The 18,528-nt window shown below is 56.9% G+C and overlaps 1 protein-coding gene across 1 annotated transcript; it reads left to right on the forward strand.

Moving 5' to 3' along the window:
* Positions 1 to 2,707: 2,707 nt before the first annotated feature.
* On the forward strand, positions 2,708 to 18,155 carry UNC13D (unc-13 homolog D). The gene is made up of 32 exons (XM_021541695.3): positions 2,708 to 2,764; positions 4,805 to 4,837; positions 5,239 to 5,346; positions 6,042 to 6,101; positions 6,296 to 6,362; positions 6,444 to 6,621; positions 6,750 to 6,794; positions 7,165 to 7,233; positions 7,402 to 7,471; positions 8,594 to 8,698; positions 8,966 to 9,058; positions 9,794 to 9,897; positions 10,099 to 10,216; positions 11,651 to 11,775; positions 12,040 to 12,130; positions 12,405 to 12,461; positions 12,548 to 12,645; positions 12,880 to 12,931; positions 13,253 to 13,383; positions 13,617 to 13,737; positions 14,220 to 14,360; positions 14,520 to 14,618; positions 14,959 to 15,165; positions 15,325 to 15,393; positions 15,694 to 15,773; positions 15,990 to 16,095; positions 16,170 to 16,241; positions 16,364 to 16,447; positions 16,727 to 16,847; positions 17,380 to 17,503; positions 17,754 to 17,959; positions 18,052 to 18,155. The coding sequence occupies exons 1-32, from the start codon at positions 2,708 to 2,710 to the stop codon at positions 18,153 to 18,155; spliced, it is 3,195 nt and encodes a 1,064-aa protein (XP_021397370.3).
* Positions 18,156 to 18,528: the final 373 nt, after the last annotated feature.

Consider the following 18,528-nt stretch of genomic DNA (forward strand, 5'->3'; position numbering starts at 1 on the left):
AAAACCCAGGGAAAAAAGGATATTTACTGCTTTTGAGACCTGATCACCAGACAGCTCTCCCATGGCACAGAGACTCGAATCCATGTGATCCCTGCACAGAGTCCTTCCCAAGGACCCTGCTGGCTCTGATGGGAGCTGTGTGCTGGGCTGTGCCTGAGCATTTCCAGCTGGGCATTGCAAACCAGTGCAGTGCCCAGCTGGGAAAAGAGCTTTTAAACAGACACTTCCACACTGCACTTGAACTTTTGCTTTCTAAAGGCTGCACAACCCCAGCAGCTTCTGGCTGGAGGGTCACTGCCTGATGTTTAGCAATAGTTATGAGTGGATTTTACTTCTTCAGTGTTACAAGGAGGAGAGAAGTGGATTTGAGGATTGGTTCAACTCTTTCAGCTGTTCTCTCTGTGCTGGTTGAGGCAAGAGACATCATGACTGCTGTTATTTTTTGTTGTCAAGGAGCACTGAAAGGTGTGAGCAGCTCAAGGATGCTGAGTCCATGTCCTGCCTTTACCTCTGGAGTTGCTGTTTTCTGGGCCAGATTTTGCATTTTGCTATTAACGCTAAAAGCAAAGATGACAGCAATGGTTTCCAAAGGCCATCATGCACTTTTCTCTAGATCCCACTAACAGCATTTTGCAAGGGAGCACAGAGCTGGTGTCCCAGATCAATAAACTGCATTTGTGCTTGTCACGGGACAGGAATCAGCTTCTCCACCAGATCCCCCCATCAGTGAGGGAGGGGATGCTTTGAAGCTGTTTGCCCGAGGTGAGCCATTGGAAAAGGGCTGGATAAACCAAGGCTGAGGCTGGCAGGGCTGGGCAAGCACCTCTAAGCATCTCTGACAGCAAAGGCATCCTCAGCAGGTGGCTCCAGTGCCAAACTGGGAAGTGCACTGAACTAAACTAAACTAAACCAAACTAAACTAAACTAAAGAACCCCAAGAAGGGGTTCTGAAGCCCAGTTCCTTGGGGCACCCAATTTCTGGGGACAGTTTTCAGAGCCCTCCTGGCAGGGGAGAGAGCAGAATTGTAACAAACGGCTTTTTTCAGACCTCAGGGGACAAGGCTGAAAAATCTCAGCGCATTTCAGCTTTTGGGGGTCTCACTGTATCTCTGGATTTTTATTCTGTAGATTATCCTGGCATCCCCCTACTCCTGAAAATGCAGTGTTTTTATGCTGTGCAGCCCCTCTTGGCCCCAGTCCTGGGCTGGCTGACCTGGATAAAGAAAATCTACCCCCCACATCAAACCCCTGCTCTGCTCTCAGCCCTTTCTCCATCGCCTGGTCCCACAGCTTCAGGGAACCCCTTTTGCAATTATAACCTGCTCTTACAGGGCTCCAGGGCAAAGGGAAGTTGTGTCTCTCTTAAAGCAATTAGAAGAGTGCAACCTGCCTCGATTAAAGGGCTGGATTAGTGCAAGGCTGGAGAGCTGCCTGCCCTCCTCCTCTTGCAGGGATGCTGCTGCCAGCATCCTCCTGCAGCCCTGCTTGGAGCCAGCGTGCTGGGAGGCTCTGTGCTGTGGATTCTGATTCCTTCTCTGCTATTCAGGAGACAAACTTTCCAGTGCAATTTCCATGGTCATGTCTTCCTGTTTGGATTCAGCACAAATCCCTGAGTGCTCTCACAGTACCACCGATCCCAGTGTGGAGCCACTGTCGTCTGTGTTACATCTGAAACATCTTTTTTTTTAGGGCTTTTGGGCCATCCAGGGGCCAGAAAGACAAAACCTCCCCGTGGGGAGTCACTGCCCTGCTGCACAGTGACACCAAACCCGGTGGTGACACTGAGCAGGGGCTGATGTCCTTGTCCTTCCCCGGGCTGTGGGTCTGGCTGCTGAGCAGCAAAAGCTTGTGCAGCTCAACAGCTCCTCCAAACCTGGGAGCTGTGCCTGGAGACACAACAAACCAGCAGACTGGCTCTACCCTGACCATCTCCTGATGCCCAGCCCGGTTTGTTATCAGTGAGAGCATCCTGATAGGGATCTGCGAGGGGAGGGCAAATGTGGCAAGCTGCAGGCAGATAAATTGTTCACAAGAATGAAAGCTGACGGTAAAGAACAAGCTTTCCCCGTCATTTCTTTCTGCTTTTTTTCTCAGTAACCAGCTCTTTCTGCACAGCCCGTTTAGGAAAAAGGTCCTTTCTCAGAGCTGTTCTTGGCTCTTTGCTGCTTCTGTTCTCAGCCCAACCTTGTGCAACTCTCCTGGGTGTTGCAAAGACTCCTCATCCTGCAGCTTTGGCATGGGGTTTCACATCCCCCCATCCCCTGGGGCTGAAGACACCCCCTGTTTCCTGCAAGGACCCTGCCTCTGCTCTCAGGGCACGATGGATCCCAAAAACACATCAGAGCTCAGATCCTCAGTGTTGCCTTCACTAATCCTCTCCATCTCCCCCTGCTCCTGCTGGCCTTTGCCTTCTCAGGGCTGTTTCTCTCCATTTGCTCCCAGTTCCTAAGTGACAGCAGGCGCCTTCCTTTGGCCCCCATGGCATGTGTGGGGTGTCCCCCCATGGCAGGGGGGTGCTGGGGAGCAGGGCTGGGGCGCCTGCGTCCCGGGGCGCTCTGGAAGGAGCCCCAGCTCTGCTATTTCCGCTCTGTTAAAATGGCCACGCTCTGATAAGGGCTGTGGTTTCCTCCTCCGAGCAGCCAGCCCTGGGGGAGGCCGCAGCTGCAGGCAGAGCTGCAGCCCTGCCCCACTCTCAGCATCCCCCGAGATGGATCCTGCTGGCCAGAGCCCCCCGGGGACCCTTCCCGGGGAGGAGAGCCCCGAGGTAGGTGGATGGGAGCTCAGGGGGCTGGGGACAGCCTTCGAGGTGTGGTGGCAGCAAGGCAGGACAGGGTGGCTGTGCCCAGGGGAGGCTGTACAGGGGGGATGGGGGAAAAGGGACCTGGCTGTGATGGAGAGAGGGGGGTACCACACCCCTGGGCACCCCAGGGCGAGTGTGGGGTCAGCTGCAGCTCTGTGCCCCCACTGAGGGTCCCCTCTGAGCCCCTCTGGGCTCTGTGCTGCCACAGCTGCCCCAAAGCCCTGCTCCAGGCCATCCCAAAGTGCCCAGCTCCCCCTGGGTGCCCGTGTCTGTCCTGGTGAGATGGGAACCATAACCCTGCCTGGTGCTGCTGGAGCACGAGGGCTCAGTGCCCGTGGTGCTGGGCTCCTGGGGGTGTCCTGGTCTGTCCTGGGGGTGTCCCCCTCTCAGGGACTTGTCCCCCTCTCAGGGACTTGTCCCCTTCCCGAGCACCCCTGTCCCTGCTGCCTCTCCACCGTTCAGTTGCTGGGGTGGGCTGATGCTGGGGGCTGGATGCAGACCTGGATTTAAGCAACGCTGCTGGATTTGAGCTGGGCTCTTGGCATGAGAATTAGCAGCAGAAAACACGTCCTGGTGTCCTGGTGGCTCAGCTCAGCTTTAGTTTAACCAGCCCTGTGTGCACAGGGCAGCACAGGGCAGACCCTGCTGCCCGGGCCGCAGAGTGGAACAGCAGGGAGCTGCCCCCAAAACCTGCAGGGATTCCTCCCCCTGCCCTCCTGGGCTACCCCACTGCTGGGTGAGGAGCAGATGTCTGTATCTTGCTGATAATAAATAACAGCAGCAGAGAAATCAAATCCTTTTCTGTCCCTCTGCGCTCGTGACCTTGCAAAGGGGCAGCACAGACTGGGGATGCTGGAGGATTTGGGATGGGGCCATGCCCCCCGTGCCTTGGCACGGGCAGGGCAGTGCCAGCAGCAGCAGAAGGTGCATGGAACCTGGGCAGGGGCAGGCTGGGACCTCCTGAGTGCAACAGGCTCCCCTTCACAGGGGGGTACTGAGCCACCAGGGCCCCCAGCAGCCACCAGTGGGTACAAGGAGGGATGTGGAGGCTGGTGAGAGAGGAGCAGCTCGAGGGTTAAACTTGCCAGGCCTGGAAGGGTTGAATTCAGTCCAGATGGCCGGGGGATTATGCCAGCCCTAGATTTGCCATAAGCAAATGTTAATGTTCAAGCTCAGGGTTGGTTTATTTTTTTTCTGTTAGGGGTTCCTAAGGTCACTTTGGGGCCTGGGCTGACCCACAGGTAGGATTTGTCCGTCCATCCATCCATCCATCCATCCATCCATCCATCCATCCATCCATCCCTGCCAGCCCTGCATGAGCAGGTGCTGGGACCATGCTCTGCAAATGCCCCTCAGCCCAGAAAAATCCAAATTCATTTTAAAAACTTCTGCTGTATTTTTTGGTGTCACCCCCTTGTACTCCCAGAGGCTCCAGTGCCACAACCCGTGACAGATGGCACAGGGACACCGGTCCCCTCCTCTGGCAGTGTCACTGCTTGGATTTAATTCTTATTTGGAAAGTCAGTGCTGTCACTGGGCATCCTTCAAGTGGGGGATGAGCAGTGCTCCCTTGCAGCTTTCAGAGATTTGTAGCAGGGCACCAAATCCTGGTGGATTTGGCATCTCCTTGCCCAGCCTGGAGCTCCTCAGGGTGCTCTGGCCCCCTGCCCTGTCCCTCAACTCTTTGCTCTCCTGGAGTGAGTGGCTCTGGGGGATGGGAGGTGGGTGCTTGGCTTTTCAATCCTCCTGGGAATCACCCCAAGCTGCTGTTGGGGTGACCCCCAGGAGGCTTTAATGGGACGTGGGGGTGAAGTCCCCTGTGCTGGTGTGTGGTGGGGGGCATTGTCCATTGGCCGTGGGGTGACACAGCATCCTTTGGGACATCCCACCCTGGTGTGCTGTGGGTGATGCCACCACGCTGGCTGCCCTGCCCTGTCCGGCCACCACTTCCTCCTCAAGCCGTGCTCTTGGTGGGAAAGCTCCCTGCTTCTCTTCTCTCCCCAGATGGATCTGTCCCACCGCTTCTCCAAGGCAGAGGTACGAGGGTGGCCCCTCTGTGGTGTCCCTCGGTGGCACTGCAGGGTGGCAGTGCTGCAGGGGCACAGGGACCTGGCTCAGCTCCCCAGGGACAGCGGGCAGGGCTGGATGCTGGGGGTGGCAGGGCTGGCACGGAACCTGGGGGGCTGTGAGGAGAAAATCCTGCTGGTCCTGGGGATGCAGGAAAATCCTGCTGGTCCTGGGGGATGCACAGGGATCCTGCTGATCCTGGGGGATTTGGGGGGTACACAGGAATCCTCCTGATCCTGGGGGATTTGGGGGATGCACAGGGATCCTGCTGATCCTGGGGGATTTGGGGGGTGCACAGGAATCCTGCTGGTCCTGGGGGATGCCTGGAGCATGTCTGTCCCCACGGGAGGTGTCAGCTCTGTCCCCCACAGCTGGCCCTGCTCTACGAGGAGGTTCTCTACACCATCCGGCACCGCCTGGGCAAGCCCGAGCAGCAGCACGTCAGGGACTCCCAGGAGCTCTACTCCTACGTGCAGAAGGTGCATCCCCTTCCTGACAGGGTCCCCAAAACCTGTCCCCTGACATGTCCATCCTCCCAGCTACAGGGGATGGCAGGGGTCTCTGATGTCCCAAGCTCGCTCGGTGAGTTTTTAAAAGGGCTTTGATTCATTCTGGTGGTTCACAGGAGACCACAACATTCTCAGGAGGCTGAATAACAAACTTGTACTTGCAAACTTGAGAATATTAATGTTGAATAAGGTTGGGCTTTCCATCTGCCAGGGGCTTGGGCTGGACCAGATCCTCCAGAGGCCAGGATGTAGAAATGCCCCATCCCAGCTGTGCAGAACTTGCCCTGACCCCCACCATCCACAATTTCTCTCTGGTTGTTTGGAGCCAATAATCATTCCTCTGGCCCCTACAGGGCCACTCAGAGGGAGCTTTTAACCAGCACCATGAAAGATGTAGCAGCAGCGTCCAGCTGGAGGGCTGGGAGCATCCTGTGCCTGGGAAGTCTTAGCCCTGGGGAGAAGTGTTTATCTTTAGGCTGGGGATGGTGGGAGGAAGGCTCTCCCTCAAGAGCTTTCAGCTGGTCCCCAGCCTTCCTGCTGGACTCTGCCACTCTCCTCTCCCCTTGCATTGCTGCTGGTGCCCAGGGAGCAGAGGGAAGCCCCTGGCTGCTCTCCAGCCCCTGTTAACAGGGCAGCATCCATCAGCAGCCCCAATATCCACACAGGCTTTTGGCATGAACGAGGAGGAGCACGGTGCCATCATGCAGCAGGTCATGGAGCTGGAGGTACAGTGTCCCCGGGGTGCAGCTGGGGTGCTGCTGGGGGGCTGCGGTGCCCCTGAGCCCCTGTGGTTGGGATTTGGGGTGCCCTGGGGTTGTCACTGATGTCCTGCTCCAGCCCCATCCTTCCAAGCAGGGGTGATCCTTCCTCACAGGGTTGGTGACCCCACGCATTAATAGCTGTTTATTCATTTTTCCAGAGCCCAATTTACTGCCTGAAAGCCACTGTGAAGGAAGCCAAGGGAATTTTGGGTAAAGATGTCAGTGGTAAGTGGAGGGGTGGGTGTCCCGTGGGAAGAGGGGCAGCTGCTGCTCCTGAGTGGAATTCCCAGACCTCTGCCCTCGCAGGGCTCAGTGACCCATACTGCCTGCTGGGCATCGAGGCCAGGAGCCAGGAGCCAGCCCACCCTGACCACAAGAAGAGGATGAAGGCTGTGGTCAAAGACCTCATCCCTGAAGATCAAATCCATCGCACCCAAGTCATAAACCAGACCCTCAGCCCAGTGTGGAACGAGACCTTCATCCTGTAATCCACCCCCACCCCTTGGCTCTGCTCTCTGGGGGGATGCAGGGCATGGCCAGGGCTCTTGGCTGGGGATGGGAGTTCACCACTCGTGTGTTACTCCAGTAACAGCATCTCCTGGTGCCTTGCAGGGAGTTTAAAGATGTGGAGACAGCCAGCTTCCACCTGGACATGTGGTGAGTGACAGCATCCCAGTGAGCCCAGACCCTGCCCGAGGGGCTCCTGCCTCCTGGGGTTCAATCTGCAGCTTTTTAAAATGCCCCAAAGCCAGCTGGGCACCCATTTCCCCATCACTTTCCGTGCAGGATGTGACCTGTGCCAGCAGGGAAGCCCAGGCTGGCTGTGCCCAGGCAGCGCTGGTCCTAAGCCCTGGTTTAATTTATGGAGACCCATCTGCTTGCAGATTTGGGCTGGGTTTGGGGGTTGCCTCAACCCTGACACTTCCCTGCTGCTGTGCTTTCCCTTCCCCACCGTCAATGCAATTCCCTGCTCTGATTTCCATCCCCTGCATCTCCCCCTCTCCCTGCCCCGGGTTTTGCCTCGCAGGGACTCGGACGTGGTGGAGTCGATGCGGCACAAGCTGGGGGAGCTGACGGACCTCCACGGCCTCAAAAGGTCAGTGCTGAGGGTTGCAAAATGGTTATTTGCCTGCTGGATTTTAAAAATCGCCCTTGGAAGGAGGGAGGGCGGGCGGCAGGTCTGTGTCACCCTTCTGCATCCCGAGCATGGGCGGGTCATGGCTGCAGGACACCTTCCCACCCCTCGGATGTTTGTGCCTTCCAGGATCTTTAAAGATGCTCGCAAAGACAAAGGGCAGGATGATTTCCTGGGGAACGTGGTCGTTCGCCTGAAGGTGAGCCCCACCTCCTGCAAAGCACTCCCCAGGACTTTCCCCAGGTGTCGGAACCCCGGCCTGGTTCAGGGGCTCCATGTGGTGGTAAAGTCTCCCCTCCAACCCATGCTTCCAAAAAAAACTCTGCAGCCTCTTGTTGTCCAGTCTCAAGGCAGTTTATTGCAAGTTATCTAAAAGATTTTCTCCTGGGGCTGCTGTGGTTTGCTCACAGCTCAGGCAGAGGCACACACACACCCTGACATCCTCTCTGACCCCAACTGCTTCTTCTCTCCCCGCCAGGGCTGCTGCTCTCTTTTATATGGGACATTACGTGTGACATGTTCACAGTTTTTCCCCAATGCCTATTACCTATATTAAATGGTGCTTTTCTATCTTTCATATGGTACATTACGTGTTACATGTTTACAGTTTTTCCCCAATGCCTATTACCTATATTAAATAGTGCTTTTCTATCTTTTATATGGTACATTACGTGTTACATGTTTACAGATTTTCCCCAATGCCTATTACCTATATTAAATGGTGCTTTTCTACTCTAAACCAATCTGTGAGTGCCAACATCACCAAGAACATGGAGGCGAGGAAGAAGAAAGAGGAGGAACAGGACTGGCCTAATTCCTCCATCTTAAAACCTCTGACTCCCATGTACAAAGTAAAAACCCCCCTGTACAATACTAAAAAATTCTCCCCTCTACTTTGTGGCTACTTCTGCTATAATCTCTAAACTTTTGTGACTTCTTGTTCTTCCTGCAAGGTTGGTAAATCATTCCATGGCTCAAACCCAAAATCACAGCTGTTTCCAGCTGTGCCAGGGTCTCAGATGCCTCCGATCTGGAACATCCAAAAATGTCTGAGGGACATTTTGAGTTCCAACAGGGAACCCTCTGGAGTCTGGGCAGGATCCCAGCCCTGGCACACCCAGGGTCCTGTCTCAGAGCCACAGACCAGTGTCAGGTCCCTCTCTGTGCCACAGGCATCCCAACACACTCAGTCACTGCACATCCCGTGTTTTTAATCCAGTAGAGAATCCTGCAGTGGGATGAAGATCCCCTGGTCTCTGAATGAGATCCTTCTCCTGGGAAGGCTGCCCAGGGCTTCCCCCTTGTCCCTCTGTGCCCACAGGACCTGCACTGCTGGAATGACCAGTGGTACCAGCTGGAGCCACGGACAGATACCTATCCCGAGCGGGGACACTGTCACCTGCAGTTCCTGCTGACCCACAAGAAGGTGGGATGGGACGTGGAAAGGTCCTGCTGCCTGTCCCTTGGGGCTGCTCTGGGCTCACAGTGCCTGCCCCAGGAGCAGAGGTGCCAGCACCAGGGTCTGCAGGTGCTGGACCCTCCCCTGAGCTCTGTGCCAGCACCAGGACCCTGCTCCTGCTTCACCTGTAGCCCTTGGCTCTCCAGCCCTGCTTTTTGGCTCCTGTGGCAGCACTGTGGCAGCGTCCCCGTGTGTCAGGCAGGTGATGGCTCTCTCTGCCTTGTCTCTTTGCAGAGAGCCACCACGAGCAGCCGCACACAGCCGAGCTACACCGTGCACCGGCACCTGCTGCAGCAGCTGGTGTCCCACGAGATCCTCCAGCACCAGGTACCACCAGGGCTGCCACCAGCATCACCCCAGCCCTGCAGCAGCTGGGCTGGGAGTTCTTCCTTTGCAGCCCACACCCCAACACGCCGTGTGATGGGAATGAGGGTCAGGATGATGCCTGGCATCTTCCTGGGGCTCCCACTCCTGCAAATACCCCCTACCCTCCATGCTGCCTGTCCTCCTCATCCTCCTCCTCATCCTGTCTTGCTCCAGGACACATCCTTCTCCTGTTGCAGCATTTCTGAGAGAAAGAGGGCATGATTTATGTTTGGAATGAGATTTGAGATACTCCAGTCAAAGCCTCAGATCTGGGCTTTGTGAGGCCTTCCAGCCTCTGACGCAGTTAGAAATTAAGAGTTTGTGGTGCACTTAGAAATTAAGAGTTTGTGGCACAGGTAGAAATTAAGAGTTTGTGGTGCACTTAGAAATTAAGAATTTGTGGCGCAGTTAGAAATTGTATTAAGGTGTGATGCACTGGGCTGTCTGGGTGTGAAGTAGTACAGGTTTATAGTGTGAGGTTTAGGCCACCTTAAGACAAACAATGTTAGCTTGCCAATGAGAGTGCCTTTGTAAATTGTAAACTATGTAGAAGTGTATAAAAACTGCCATCTTCTCTCGAATAAAGGGAGAATAAAGGGAGAACGTTGATCATATTGGTTGGATGTGCGTTCTGTCTGGCCAGATCCCCTGATTTAAGGAGGTCCCTGGCTTTTCTCCCCCTTTCCCTCCTGGCAGGCTGGCAGCACCTCCTGGGACGGGGAGCTGAGCAGCCACGCCAGCACCGTGCTGTACCTGCACGCCACGCAGAAGGACCTCTCTGACTTCCACCAGGCCATGGCGTGAGTACCCCACGGCCAGGACACCCCAGAGCAGCACCTGGGGCCTTCCTGGACCCTCTGAGCAGGGCTGGTCTGTGCCGTGAGCTCAGGTGCTGTCCCCAGGACACCTGGGTGCCCGCTGGGACCCCAGCTGTGACCGTGGCTGGTTCCTGCGTGTCCCCCAGCCCCCGGGGGCTCAGCCCAGCCCTCCCTCCTCCCCAGGCAGTGGCTGGCTTACAGCAAACTCTACCAGAGCCTGGAGTTCAGCAGCAGCTGCCTCCTCCACCAGATCACCAGCATCGAGTACCGCTGGGTGCAGGAGCGCCTGAGGCCGGAGCAGGTGAGGGCAGAGATCAGGACCCACCCCAGCCTCTCCTCCCTGAGCCCCTGGGGCTGTTTCAGTCCCCAGGTTCCAGGAGGGGCAGGAGGCTGTGGGGTACAGGGTGCCAGGGTGTCTGGAGGCCAATTCCCCCTGGTTTGTTGGCTTGTTCCCCCTCTTTGTGGAGAGCCCCTTACCCTCTGCACTGACATCCCCCTCCTCCATCCCTGCCATCAGATCAATCACACCCCCCTGCAAAACTTAAATATGACCCAATTTCTGCTTCTCCCAGCCTATTTTCCCAGAGCATCCCTGCACCCTGCTGAGGCACTGGATTTTCCATGCATAGCAATGAGGTTTAAGCACAAAGCTCAGTTCAGTCCCTCCAGGGAGAAGCTACCAGAGATATCAGGGCTTTTTTCCCATCCCTGGAGGAGGCTGGAAAGGAATGGGAGCAGCAGCTCCCTCCACTGTGGTGCCATGGTCCTGCCAGCATCTGCCTGTCACTGAGGAGGGTCGAAGACCACCCTAGGTCAGGGGTGGCTTTGTGTGGTGGAAAAACTTCTCCTCCAACCCGAGCTTCCAAAGAAAGGCTCAGCAGTCTCTGTTGTTCAGTCTCAAGGCAGTTTATTGCAAATTATCTAAAAGATTTTCTTCTGGGGCTGCTGTGGTTTGCTCAGAGCTCAGGCAGAGGCACACACACACCCTGACATCCTCTCTGACCCCGACTGCTTCTTCTCCCCCCACCCAGGGCTGCTGCTGTCTTTTATATGGTACATTACGTGTGACATGGTTACAGTTTTTCCCAATGCCTGTTACCTATATTAAATGGGGATTTTCAATCTTTTATATGGTACATTACGTGTTACATGTTTACAGTTTTTCCCCAATGCCTATTACCTATATTAAATGGTGATTTTCTATCTTTGATATGGTACATTACGTGTTACATGTTTACAGCTTTTCCCAATGCCTATTACCTATATTAAATGGTGATTTTCTATCTTTTATATGGTACATTACGTGTTACATGGTTACAGTTTTTCCCCAATGCCTATTACCTATATTAAATGGTGATTTTCTATTCTAAACCAATCTGTGAGTGCCAACACCACCAAGAACATGGAGGTGAGGAAGGAGAAAGAGGGAGGACAGGGCAGGCCCAAATCCCAAATCCATCTTAAAACCTCTGACCCCGCATGTACAAAACCAAAACCCCCCTGTACAGCACTCAAAAATTCTTCCCTTTACTTTGTGACTACTTCTACTCTAATATCTAAACTTTTGTGACTTCTTGTTCTCCCTGCAAGGTTGGTAACTCATTCCATGGCTCAAACTCAAAATCACAGCTGCCTGCCAGGGTCTCAAATGCTTCTGACCAGGGCCTGGAACATCCAAAAATGTCTGGGGGACATTCTGAGTTCCAACAATGCATGTTTCCTTTCTTCTCCCCAGAAAGCAGAACTTGCCGAGTCCTTCCAGTCCCTGCTGACCTACGGGGTCTCCCTCATCCGTAGGTTCCGCATCATTTTCCCCCTCTCTGTCCCGAGGTCCACGGAGAGGCTCCAGTCCCTGCTGCGGTGAGTCGGGCACTGGTGCCAGCTGCTTGTGGGGTCCTGTGGCTCGGCCACTGTGATGGACAAACCCCGAGCCTCAGCAAAACTCAGTGGGAGCCCTTTCTCCCCGGTCCAGGCTGCTGTGACACTTGTCCTGTCCCAAACCCCATCCTGGGCTCCCTCTGGGGAATGCTGCTGGGAGGGGAAGGCTGTTTGGGGTCTCTGAGGGGAGAGGTGCTTGTTTCTGATGGCAGGTGCTGGGTTTCACTCCAGTTTCTCACTTTGCAGGGTCCTCGTCCAAATGTGCAAAACCAAAGCTTTCCGTGAGCTGTGCACGCCCAGCCCTGACCTCCCCCAGATGATCTCCACAGCTCTGAAGGTACTGGGGGGTCTCAGCCACCCCAGCCCCTGCAGGGTGGGACCCTGTGGGTCTTCCTGTCATTCCAGCCCCTGCCCAATGCCCACACCTCAGCAAATCCACATGGATCCCCGTGGCATGGGAAATACCCACCCCTTCAACCTGGTGGCCCCAGCCTGTGGTTCCCACCACAGGTTCTCCCCTCACCCAAGGGACAGGGAGAGTGAAGGGGGTGACAGAGCTGGCTTTGCTCCTCCTGCTTCCCTGCCATCCCACCAGGACTCCTCTCTTGCAGTCAGGCACAACAGAATGGTTCCACATGCAGAAGCAGCACCTCAAGCCCATGGTGAAGGTCAGTTCCCATCTCTGTCCCTCTGATGTGATAAAGTCACCTCAGAATGTCTGAGCATAGAAAACAAGCTGTTCTTTCCTTTGCAGAGCATAGAGGAGAATAGCAAAGCCTTGTCCAAGCTCCTCCTGGAGGTGATAGAAGATCTCAAGCAGTGCCAAAAGATCTGGAATAAATTGTTCAGCACGTAGGTTTCGGTGCTTGATCTCACCCCCATCCACCTTCCCTGGGATCAGGAGTGACAGGGCACTTTGATGCCTCATTCCTTGGCCCTTGGGCTCCACAGGTGGGATCTTTGGTCCCACCCCTGCCCCTTTGAGCTGTGCTGTCCTCACCCAGGACATGGACTGGCAGGGTTTGCTGTGCTGGCTTTGCTGGGCTGGGGCTGGCAGGCTCCTGACTCCACGTTTTTCTCTTGCAGCAACCTGAAGTTGAACATCTTCTCCATTGCCTACCTGGAGCTGGAGAGCCTGGTGAGCAAGCCTGGGCTGCTCTGCCCTCAGGGGAATAAGGGAATAAGGGAATAAGGTCTAAAGCCAGGCTGAGGTTTTTGGCCACCTTTCAGGTGGCAACTGCTTGTTGCAAGCTTGGAAGGGGAGCAAGAGGAACTCCCCCTCTATCCCTGTGTGCCCACAGGGTGACTATGGGGACTGTTTGACCCAACAAACCTCCTGAAATGCCGCCCAAAAGGAAGAGGAGTCCCCTGAGCTGAGCCTCACTCCAGAAGGAGCCTTCCTGGCCAGACCTCACTGGCCAAACCTCACCGAGTCCCCCCTGGCCTTGCTCCCATGCAGGTGGCAGAACATGTCCAGGAGCAGCTGCACAAGGTTGACAGCAGCATGTCCAGACCCACGGCCGAGAGCCTCTTTGATCTCTACAGGAAACTGCAGGAGCTCTGCCAGATGAAGGATTCCCTCCCAAACAGGTACCCAGCCCTGAGAGGGGAGAGGTGCCAGAGGGAGGGATTGAGCAGTTAACTGAGAGGGTCTCTGGATCCTTCATCACTAACTGCACACCAGGCAGAGCAGGCTGTTGGTGTCTGGTGTCAATGGGAGCATCTCCAGGAGGGTTTTGGGCTCATCTCTGGGTGGGGTTGGTGTGAGAGCAGGAGGGGTGGCGGGTGCTGTGGGGCTGGAGAACCGGTGCCTTCCTCCATAGGGATGGAGCCCTGGCTCTGAGCAATTTCCACCAGTGGTTTGAGGAGGCGCTGCCCCTGTGGCTGCAGAAGGCCTACAGCACCGCGCTGGAGAGGGCCCAGAGAGCCATCCAGATGGACCAGGTAACGTGGGGAGGAGAATTTTGCCTCCTCCCTTTGGGACACTGCAGCTGTCCTCCCTCCCTTGCTGCTGTGCATCATCACGTAGGTGCTCTGGCAGCCCAGGAGCAGCCTGGTTCCCCTCCCAGAGGCATAACAAAGGGTGTGGACCCCTGGGCCAGCTGATCCCACCCACCCTGGCCCCGCACAACGTCCCTGTGTCCCTTCCCTCACTGCTCCCTGGCAGCCCATGGGCTCTGAGGACCCTGCACTGGGGCCACGCTGTGAGAATCCCCTTTGCTTCCCCTTGCTCTGTGCGTGTAGGGAGGGAAGCAGGGAGCTCGTGCTGCTCCATCCACCCTCATCTCCACTCTCCAAAGTGGTCGTGTGATGACACTGGGATATAAGGAGCTGATGATGGGTCAGAGAGCCCCAAAATGAGGGAGCAGCTCTGCTCTCTGGGATGGCATCTCTGTGTTCAAGCTTTTGCCTTCTCTGCCCCTCAGCTGAAGCCTTACGGGTATCACAAGCACAGCACATCCACCGTTGACCTGTCCACCTGCTACGCCCAGATTGTGACAACCTGGAAGCAGCTCAGCTGGCCAGACCCTGAGAAAGCCTTCATGATCATGGTCAATCTCCTGGAGGTTTGTACAGCTGGGCATCAGCACCTGGAGTTTCCTCCTCCTGCTGCTGGGGTTGTGTCTCCATGAAGGAGCCAGAACCCCAGTGATGTGGTTCCCTGAGCCCACGGTGGTCCCCGTGTTGCCTGGTTCAGTCCCGTTGGTTTCCTCTCTGTCCTGCAGGACATGTGCAAGATCTCCCTGATGTACTGCAAGCTCATCAAGGAGAGGGCTGAGGCTCTGTCGCTGAGTGAGCAGGACGAGGGCGAGGCGGCCAACAAGGTTGGTATTGGAGCCTGTCCAGGTTGCTCCAGGAAAGGCAGGATTTGGGCCTGGTTTTTGGAGAAAGAGGGAGCTGAGCTGCTGAGAACCCAGCTGACATCCCCAGTTTGGGTTCCACAGCTGGCCATCAAAAGCCATAATCCTGGAAAACCAGGAGGGAAATGATGAGCAGGGGGAGCAGGATGGAGATGGGGACAGGTGAGGAGATGGTGATGGAGATGGGACCAGGGATGAAGATGAGGATGGAGATGGGAACGGGAATAATGATGAATTGCCTTGGGGATGGGGATGTGGGATGCTGCAGGGGGTGTGGACCCTGAAGCAGACCCACCTCCCCCAGCTCTGCATCGTGGTGAACAACATTGAGCAGCTCCGGCTGCAGATGCTGAAGCTGCCATCACAGCTGGACTGGGCCCAGCTGCAGCAGCGCATGAGGGGCATCATCGAGCCCCAGCAGATCCAGAATGCTCTGCACAACCAACTGGACAGCACCGTGGCCTGCCTGGACCACGAGGTCCGGGACGTGGTGCAAGCCCTGGCTACCAAGGTGACCACCTGCCACTGATGCCCCCTCGGCCCTCCCCTGGCCCAGAGCAGTGTCCTGAAGCCCGTAACTCTCCTGGCATGGAAACAAGGTGGAGCTGGGCATGGGGAGGCTGGTGCAGAGGCAAAAGTCCAAGTTTCTTCCTGCATTTCTCCCCGGCAGCTGGAAAAGGGCATTGCCAGACACATCCAGGAGCTCGCATCTTCCAGTGACACCCAGAAGCCTGAGGATGTAAGTATCTAGTCCAGCCCCTCCTGGACCATCTTTTTTGGGCAGCCATGGATAGCTTTTGCTTGCTTGGTGCCTCTGTCACCCTCCATCACTGCTCCCTGCCCACACCTGGGGCACAGGACACACCAGTGATGGGGCCCAGAGCTCCACAGGCTTTGCTTGATGCCCATGTCAGCAGCAGGACCACACCAGGCACAGCCTGGCCGTGTGGGAAGGAGCCCCCTGGGATCCTTCCTGGCCTGCTGTGCCCTGCTGGATACACCCCCCTGTCCTCCCCAATGCCCTCTCCTCTCACTGCAGTCCATCATCCCCCTCATGAAGTTCCTGGAGTCGGAGCTGCAGTACCTCAATGAGCATCTGGTCCAGGAGAACTTCAAAAGGTGACCAGGGCACTTGGGATGCACTATGGAAGAGGCCACCAGCAGCACCATCCCTTGGGCAGGAGCATCCCCTCAGCTCCATGGGGCTTGGGGCCATCCCACTTCAGGGCTGGCAGGATCAGGCGCTTCCTTCTGGGGCTTTGCAGAGCCCTTCAGCTGAAGGATCCCTGCAGCCCAGCCCCTGGATCCTGCTCACAGCCTCCCTCTCCCCTGCAGCCTCCTCACTCTCCTGTGGCACCACACCCTGTCCGTGCTCTCAGCAGCACAGGGGCCGCAGGTGCCCTCGGTCCAGCACTGCCAGAGGCTGTTCTGTGCCCTGAAGGTACCAAGGGGAAGCAGGGGGTCCCTGGCAAGGACAGGGGTTTGGCTGGTGGCTGACAGCATCCTTGTCCCCAGAGCCTGGAGCTGTGCTTCCACGCCGAGGGCTGCGGGCTGCCGCTGGAGACCCTGCACAGTGCAACCTTCCGGGTATGGAGATGGGCGTGGGGAGTCCCCGTGGCTTCCTGTGGGAGGCAGGGATGCCAGGGAGGACATCCCCGGGCTGTGGACCTGTCCGTGGGCTTGACCATCACCTCTCCCCCTCCCCACAGACTCTGGAGACTCACCTGGCTCTCTGCTCCGCCACCAGCCGCAAACTCATCCAGAAATACTTCAGCAACAGGATCAAGCAGCAGGTAGGATCCAGATGGTGCTCCCAGCCCCTTCCCACATCCCACCCTTCCTAATAAGCCCTGCCTGTGGAAATGTGAAATTTCTCCACTACCCTCCCAGTCCTGGGGCTGTTGGGGCAGGTTTTGCCACAGCGTTGAGCAGGAGGGGGCTCAATGCATCCCAGAAGATTCCAGCACACCTTGGTACCCCAAAATTCCTGCCGAGCCTCTGCCCAACCCCGTGCATCCCCTCCATGATGGGGATCAAGCACAACATCCTTATCCTTGTATCCCACTGCCCAGCTGCACACGAGCTCAGAGAAGTACGGGGCTGTGACCATCAAAGCTCTGTACCGGCCTTCGGAGCAGAAACTCCGCGTGGAAGTGCTCAACGCCACCAACCTCATCCCGCTGGACTCCAACGGTGGGTGTGGGTGGGCAGGGGAGCCACCCTGCCCCAGGGTCTCCTGTCCTTTGTCCCTGGTATGCCCCAGTCAGGAGAGATGCTGGCAATGCTTGAACTCCCTCTTGATTTGCTTTGTTACCCAAGGAGGTGGATTTGGGGAAAAAGGGGGGTTATTGCGCTGGATCTGGGTGGTTCAGTGGGATGTGGCAGGCAGGACCAAGCAGTGCCCACATCCCACTGCTTGTGGCACAAGCCAGCAGCCAGGGCAGGCGGCTTTTCTTCACCACGCAAAGCAGAGGCAGATAACAAACCAGGCCGGGTGAGCAGCGACCTTCCCCGGGCGCGGCTGTCGTTCGGAGCGCTCTCCAGGAGAGGTCACTCCTCCTGCAGCACCCCGGCCGCGCTGCGGGCAGGATTAGGATGCTCAGCTGGGCTGGGGGTTGTGGTGAGGCTGCCCTGAGCACCCCCTGCAGCCACCCCAGTGTGTCCCAGCCCCCCTCGATTGGGGCAGAGGGGCCAGGGGAGGGGGCTGATGTCTGCACCCCACCAGGCTCCAGCGACCCCTTCGTGCAGCTCACCCTGGAGCCCCGGCACGAGTTCCCCGAGGTGGTGGCTCGGAGCACCCAGTGCAAGAGGAACGAGCTGCACCCCCTCTTCGACGAAGCCTTCGACTTGTACGTAGGGGCTGACACCCACCGGGGCCCCCCAGTCCCCCTGAAGCCCCTCAAGCCTCAGCAGAGCCTCTGCCATGGGGCTGCTGCTCCGGGAGCTGCCAAATTCAGGGATTTCAGTCCCAAATCCCTGGGAGGGCGCTGGGGCCCTCAGCTTGGAGGGGTCTGGGGCTGTGGGTGCCCGTGGAGCACAGCAGGCTGTGACAGAGGGGGTGGGATGCCATGATCCCCTCTGCCCCCCGTGCCCCTGCAGCTTGATCCCCTCCGAGAAGTGCCGGCAGGAGGGAGCCTGTCTGCTGCTGACCGTGTTTGACTACGACATGTTGGGAGCCAACGAGCTGGAGGGAGAAGCCTTCTTGCCCCTGTGCCACCTGCCCGGGCTCGACACCGAGGAGGACGAGGCTGACATGGGCCGGGTGCCCCAGACCCGGCTGCCTCTCACCCACCCCAAGCCCACGGGTACGTGGTGCCACAGCCAGGCTGAGCCCCTGCAGAGCCGGGAGGGAGCCGTGGGGAGCATCTCCCACCATCACTCCCCTCTTCTCTGGCAGATGAGATCCTGCAGCTGCTGGAATCCAGGAAAAGGGACAAAGAAGCTCAGGCCTTCGTTAAGCTCCGCAAGCAACGAGCCAAGCAGTCCAAGGAGACAGAGTGAGGGAGGGGCAGGAAGGTGGCCCCCAAAGGAGAACTTTGGTGGTGTTGGAGCCAGAACCATCTGCAGGGAGTGTGGGGACAGAGGGGTCCCTGTGCCTGCCCCACCACAACTCCCAGACTCGCCCCCAGCTTCGGGCAGCAACACTCCCATGAGCCTGGGAGGGTGGGCAGGTGGATTGGAGGGGATTTCTTTGCCTGCCTGGACTAGTAACACTACAAGAGGGATGTGAAAGTGTTGCTGTCCCTGCATGTCCCTCTGGAGTTTGTCACTGCCAGTGCTGCATCTCCTGGCCGTGTCTCCAGCCCTCCTGTCTGCAGCATGGGGACAGCCATGGCCAAACCTGCCTTCAGTTTTGGTTTTTCTTTAATTTTAA

Source organism: Lonchura striata, chromosome 19 (assembly GCF_046129695.1).
Source record: "Lonchura striata isolate bLonStr1 chromosome 19, bLonStr1.mat, whole genome shotgun sequence".
Classification (NCBI taxonomy): domain Eukaryota; kingdom Metazoa; phylum Chordata; class Aves; order Passeriformes; family Estrildidae; genus Lonchura; species Lonchura striata.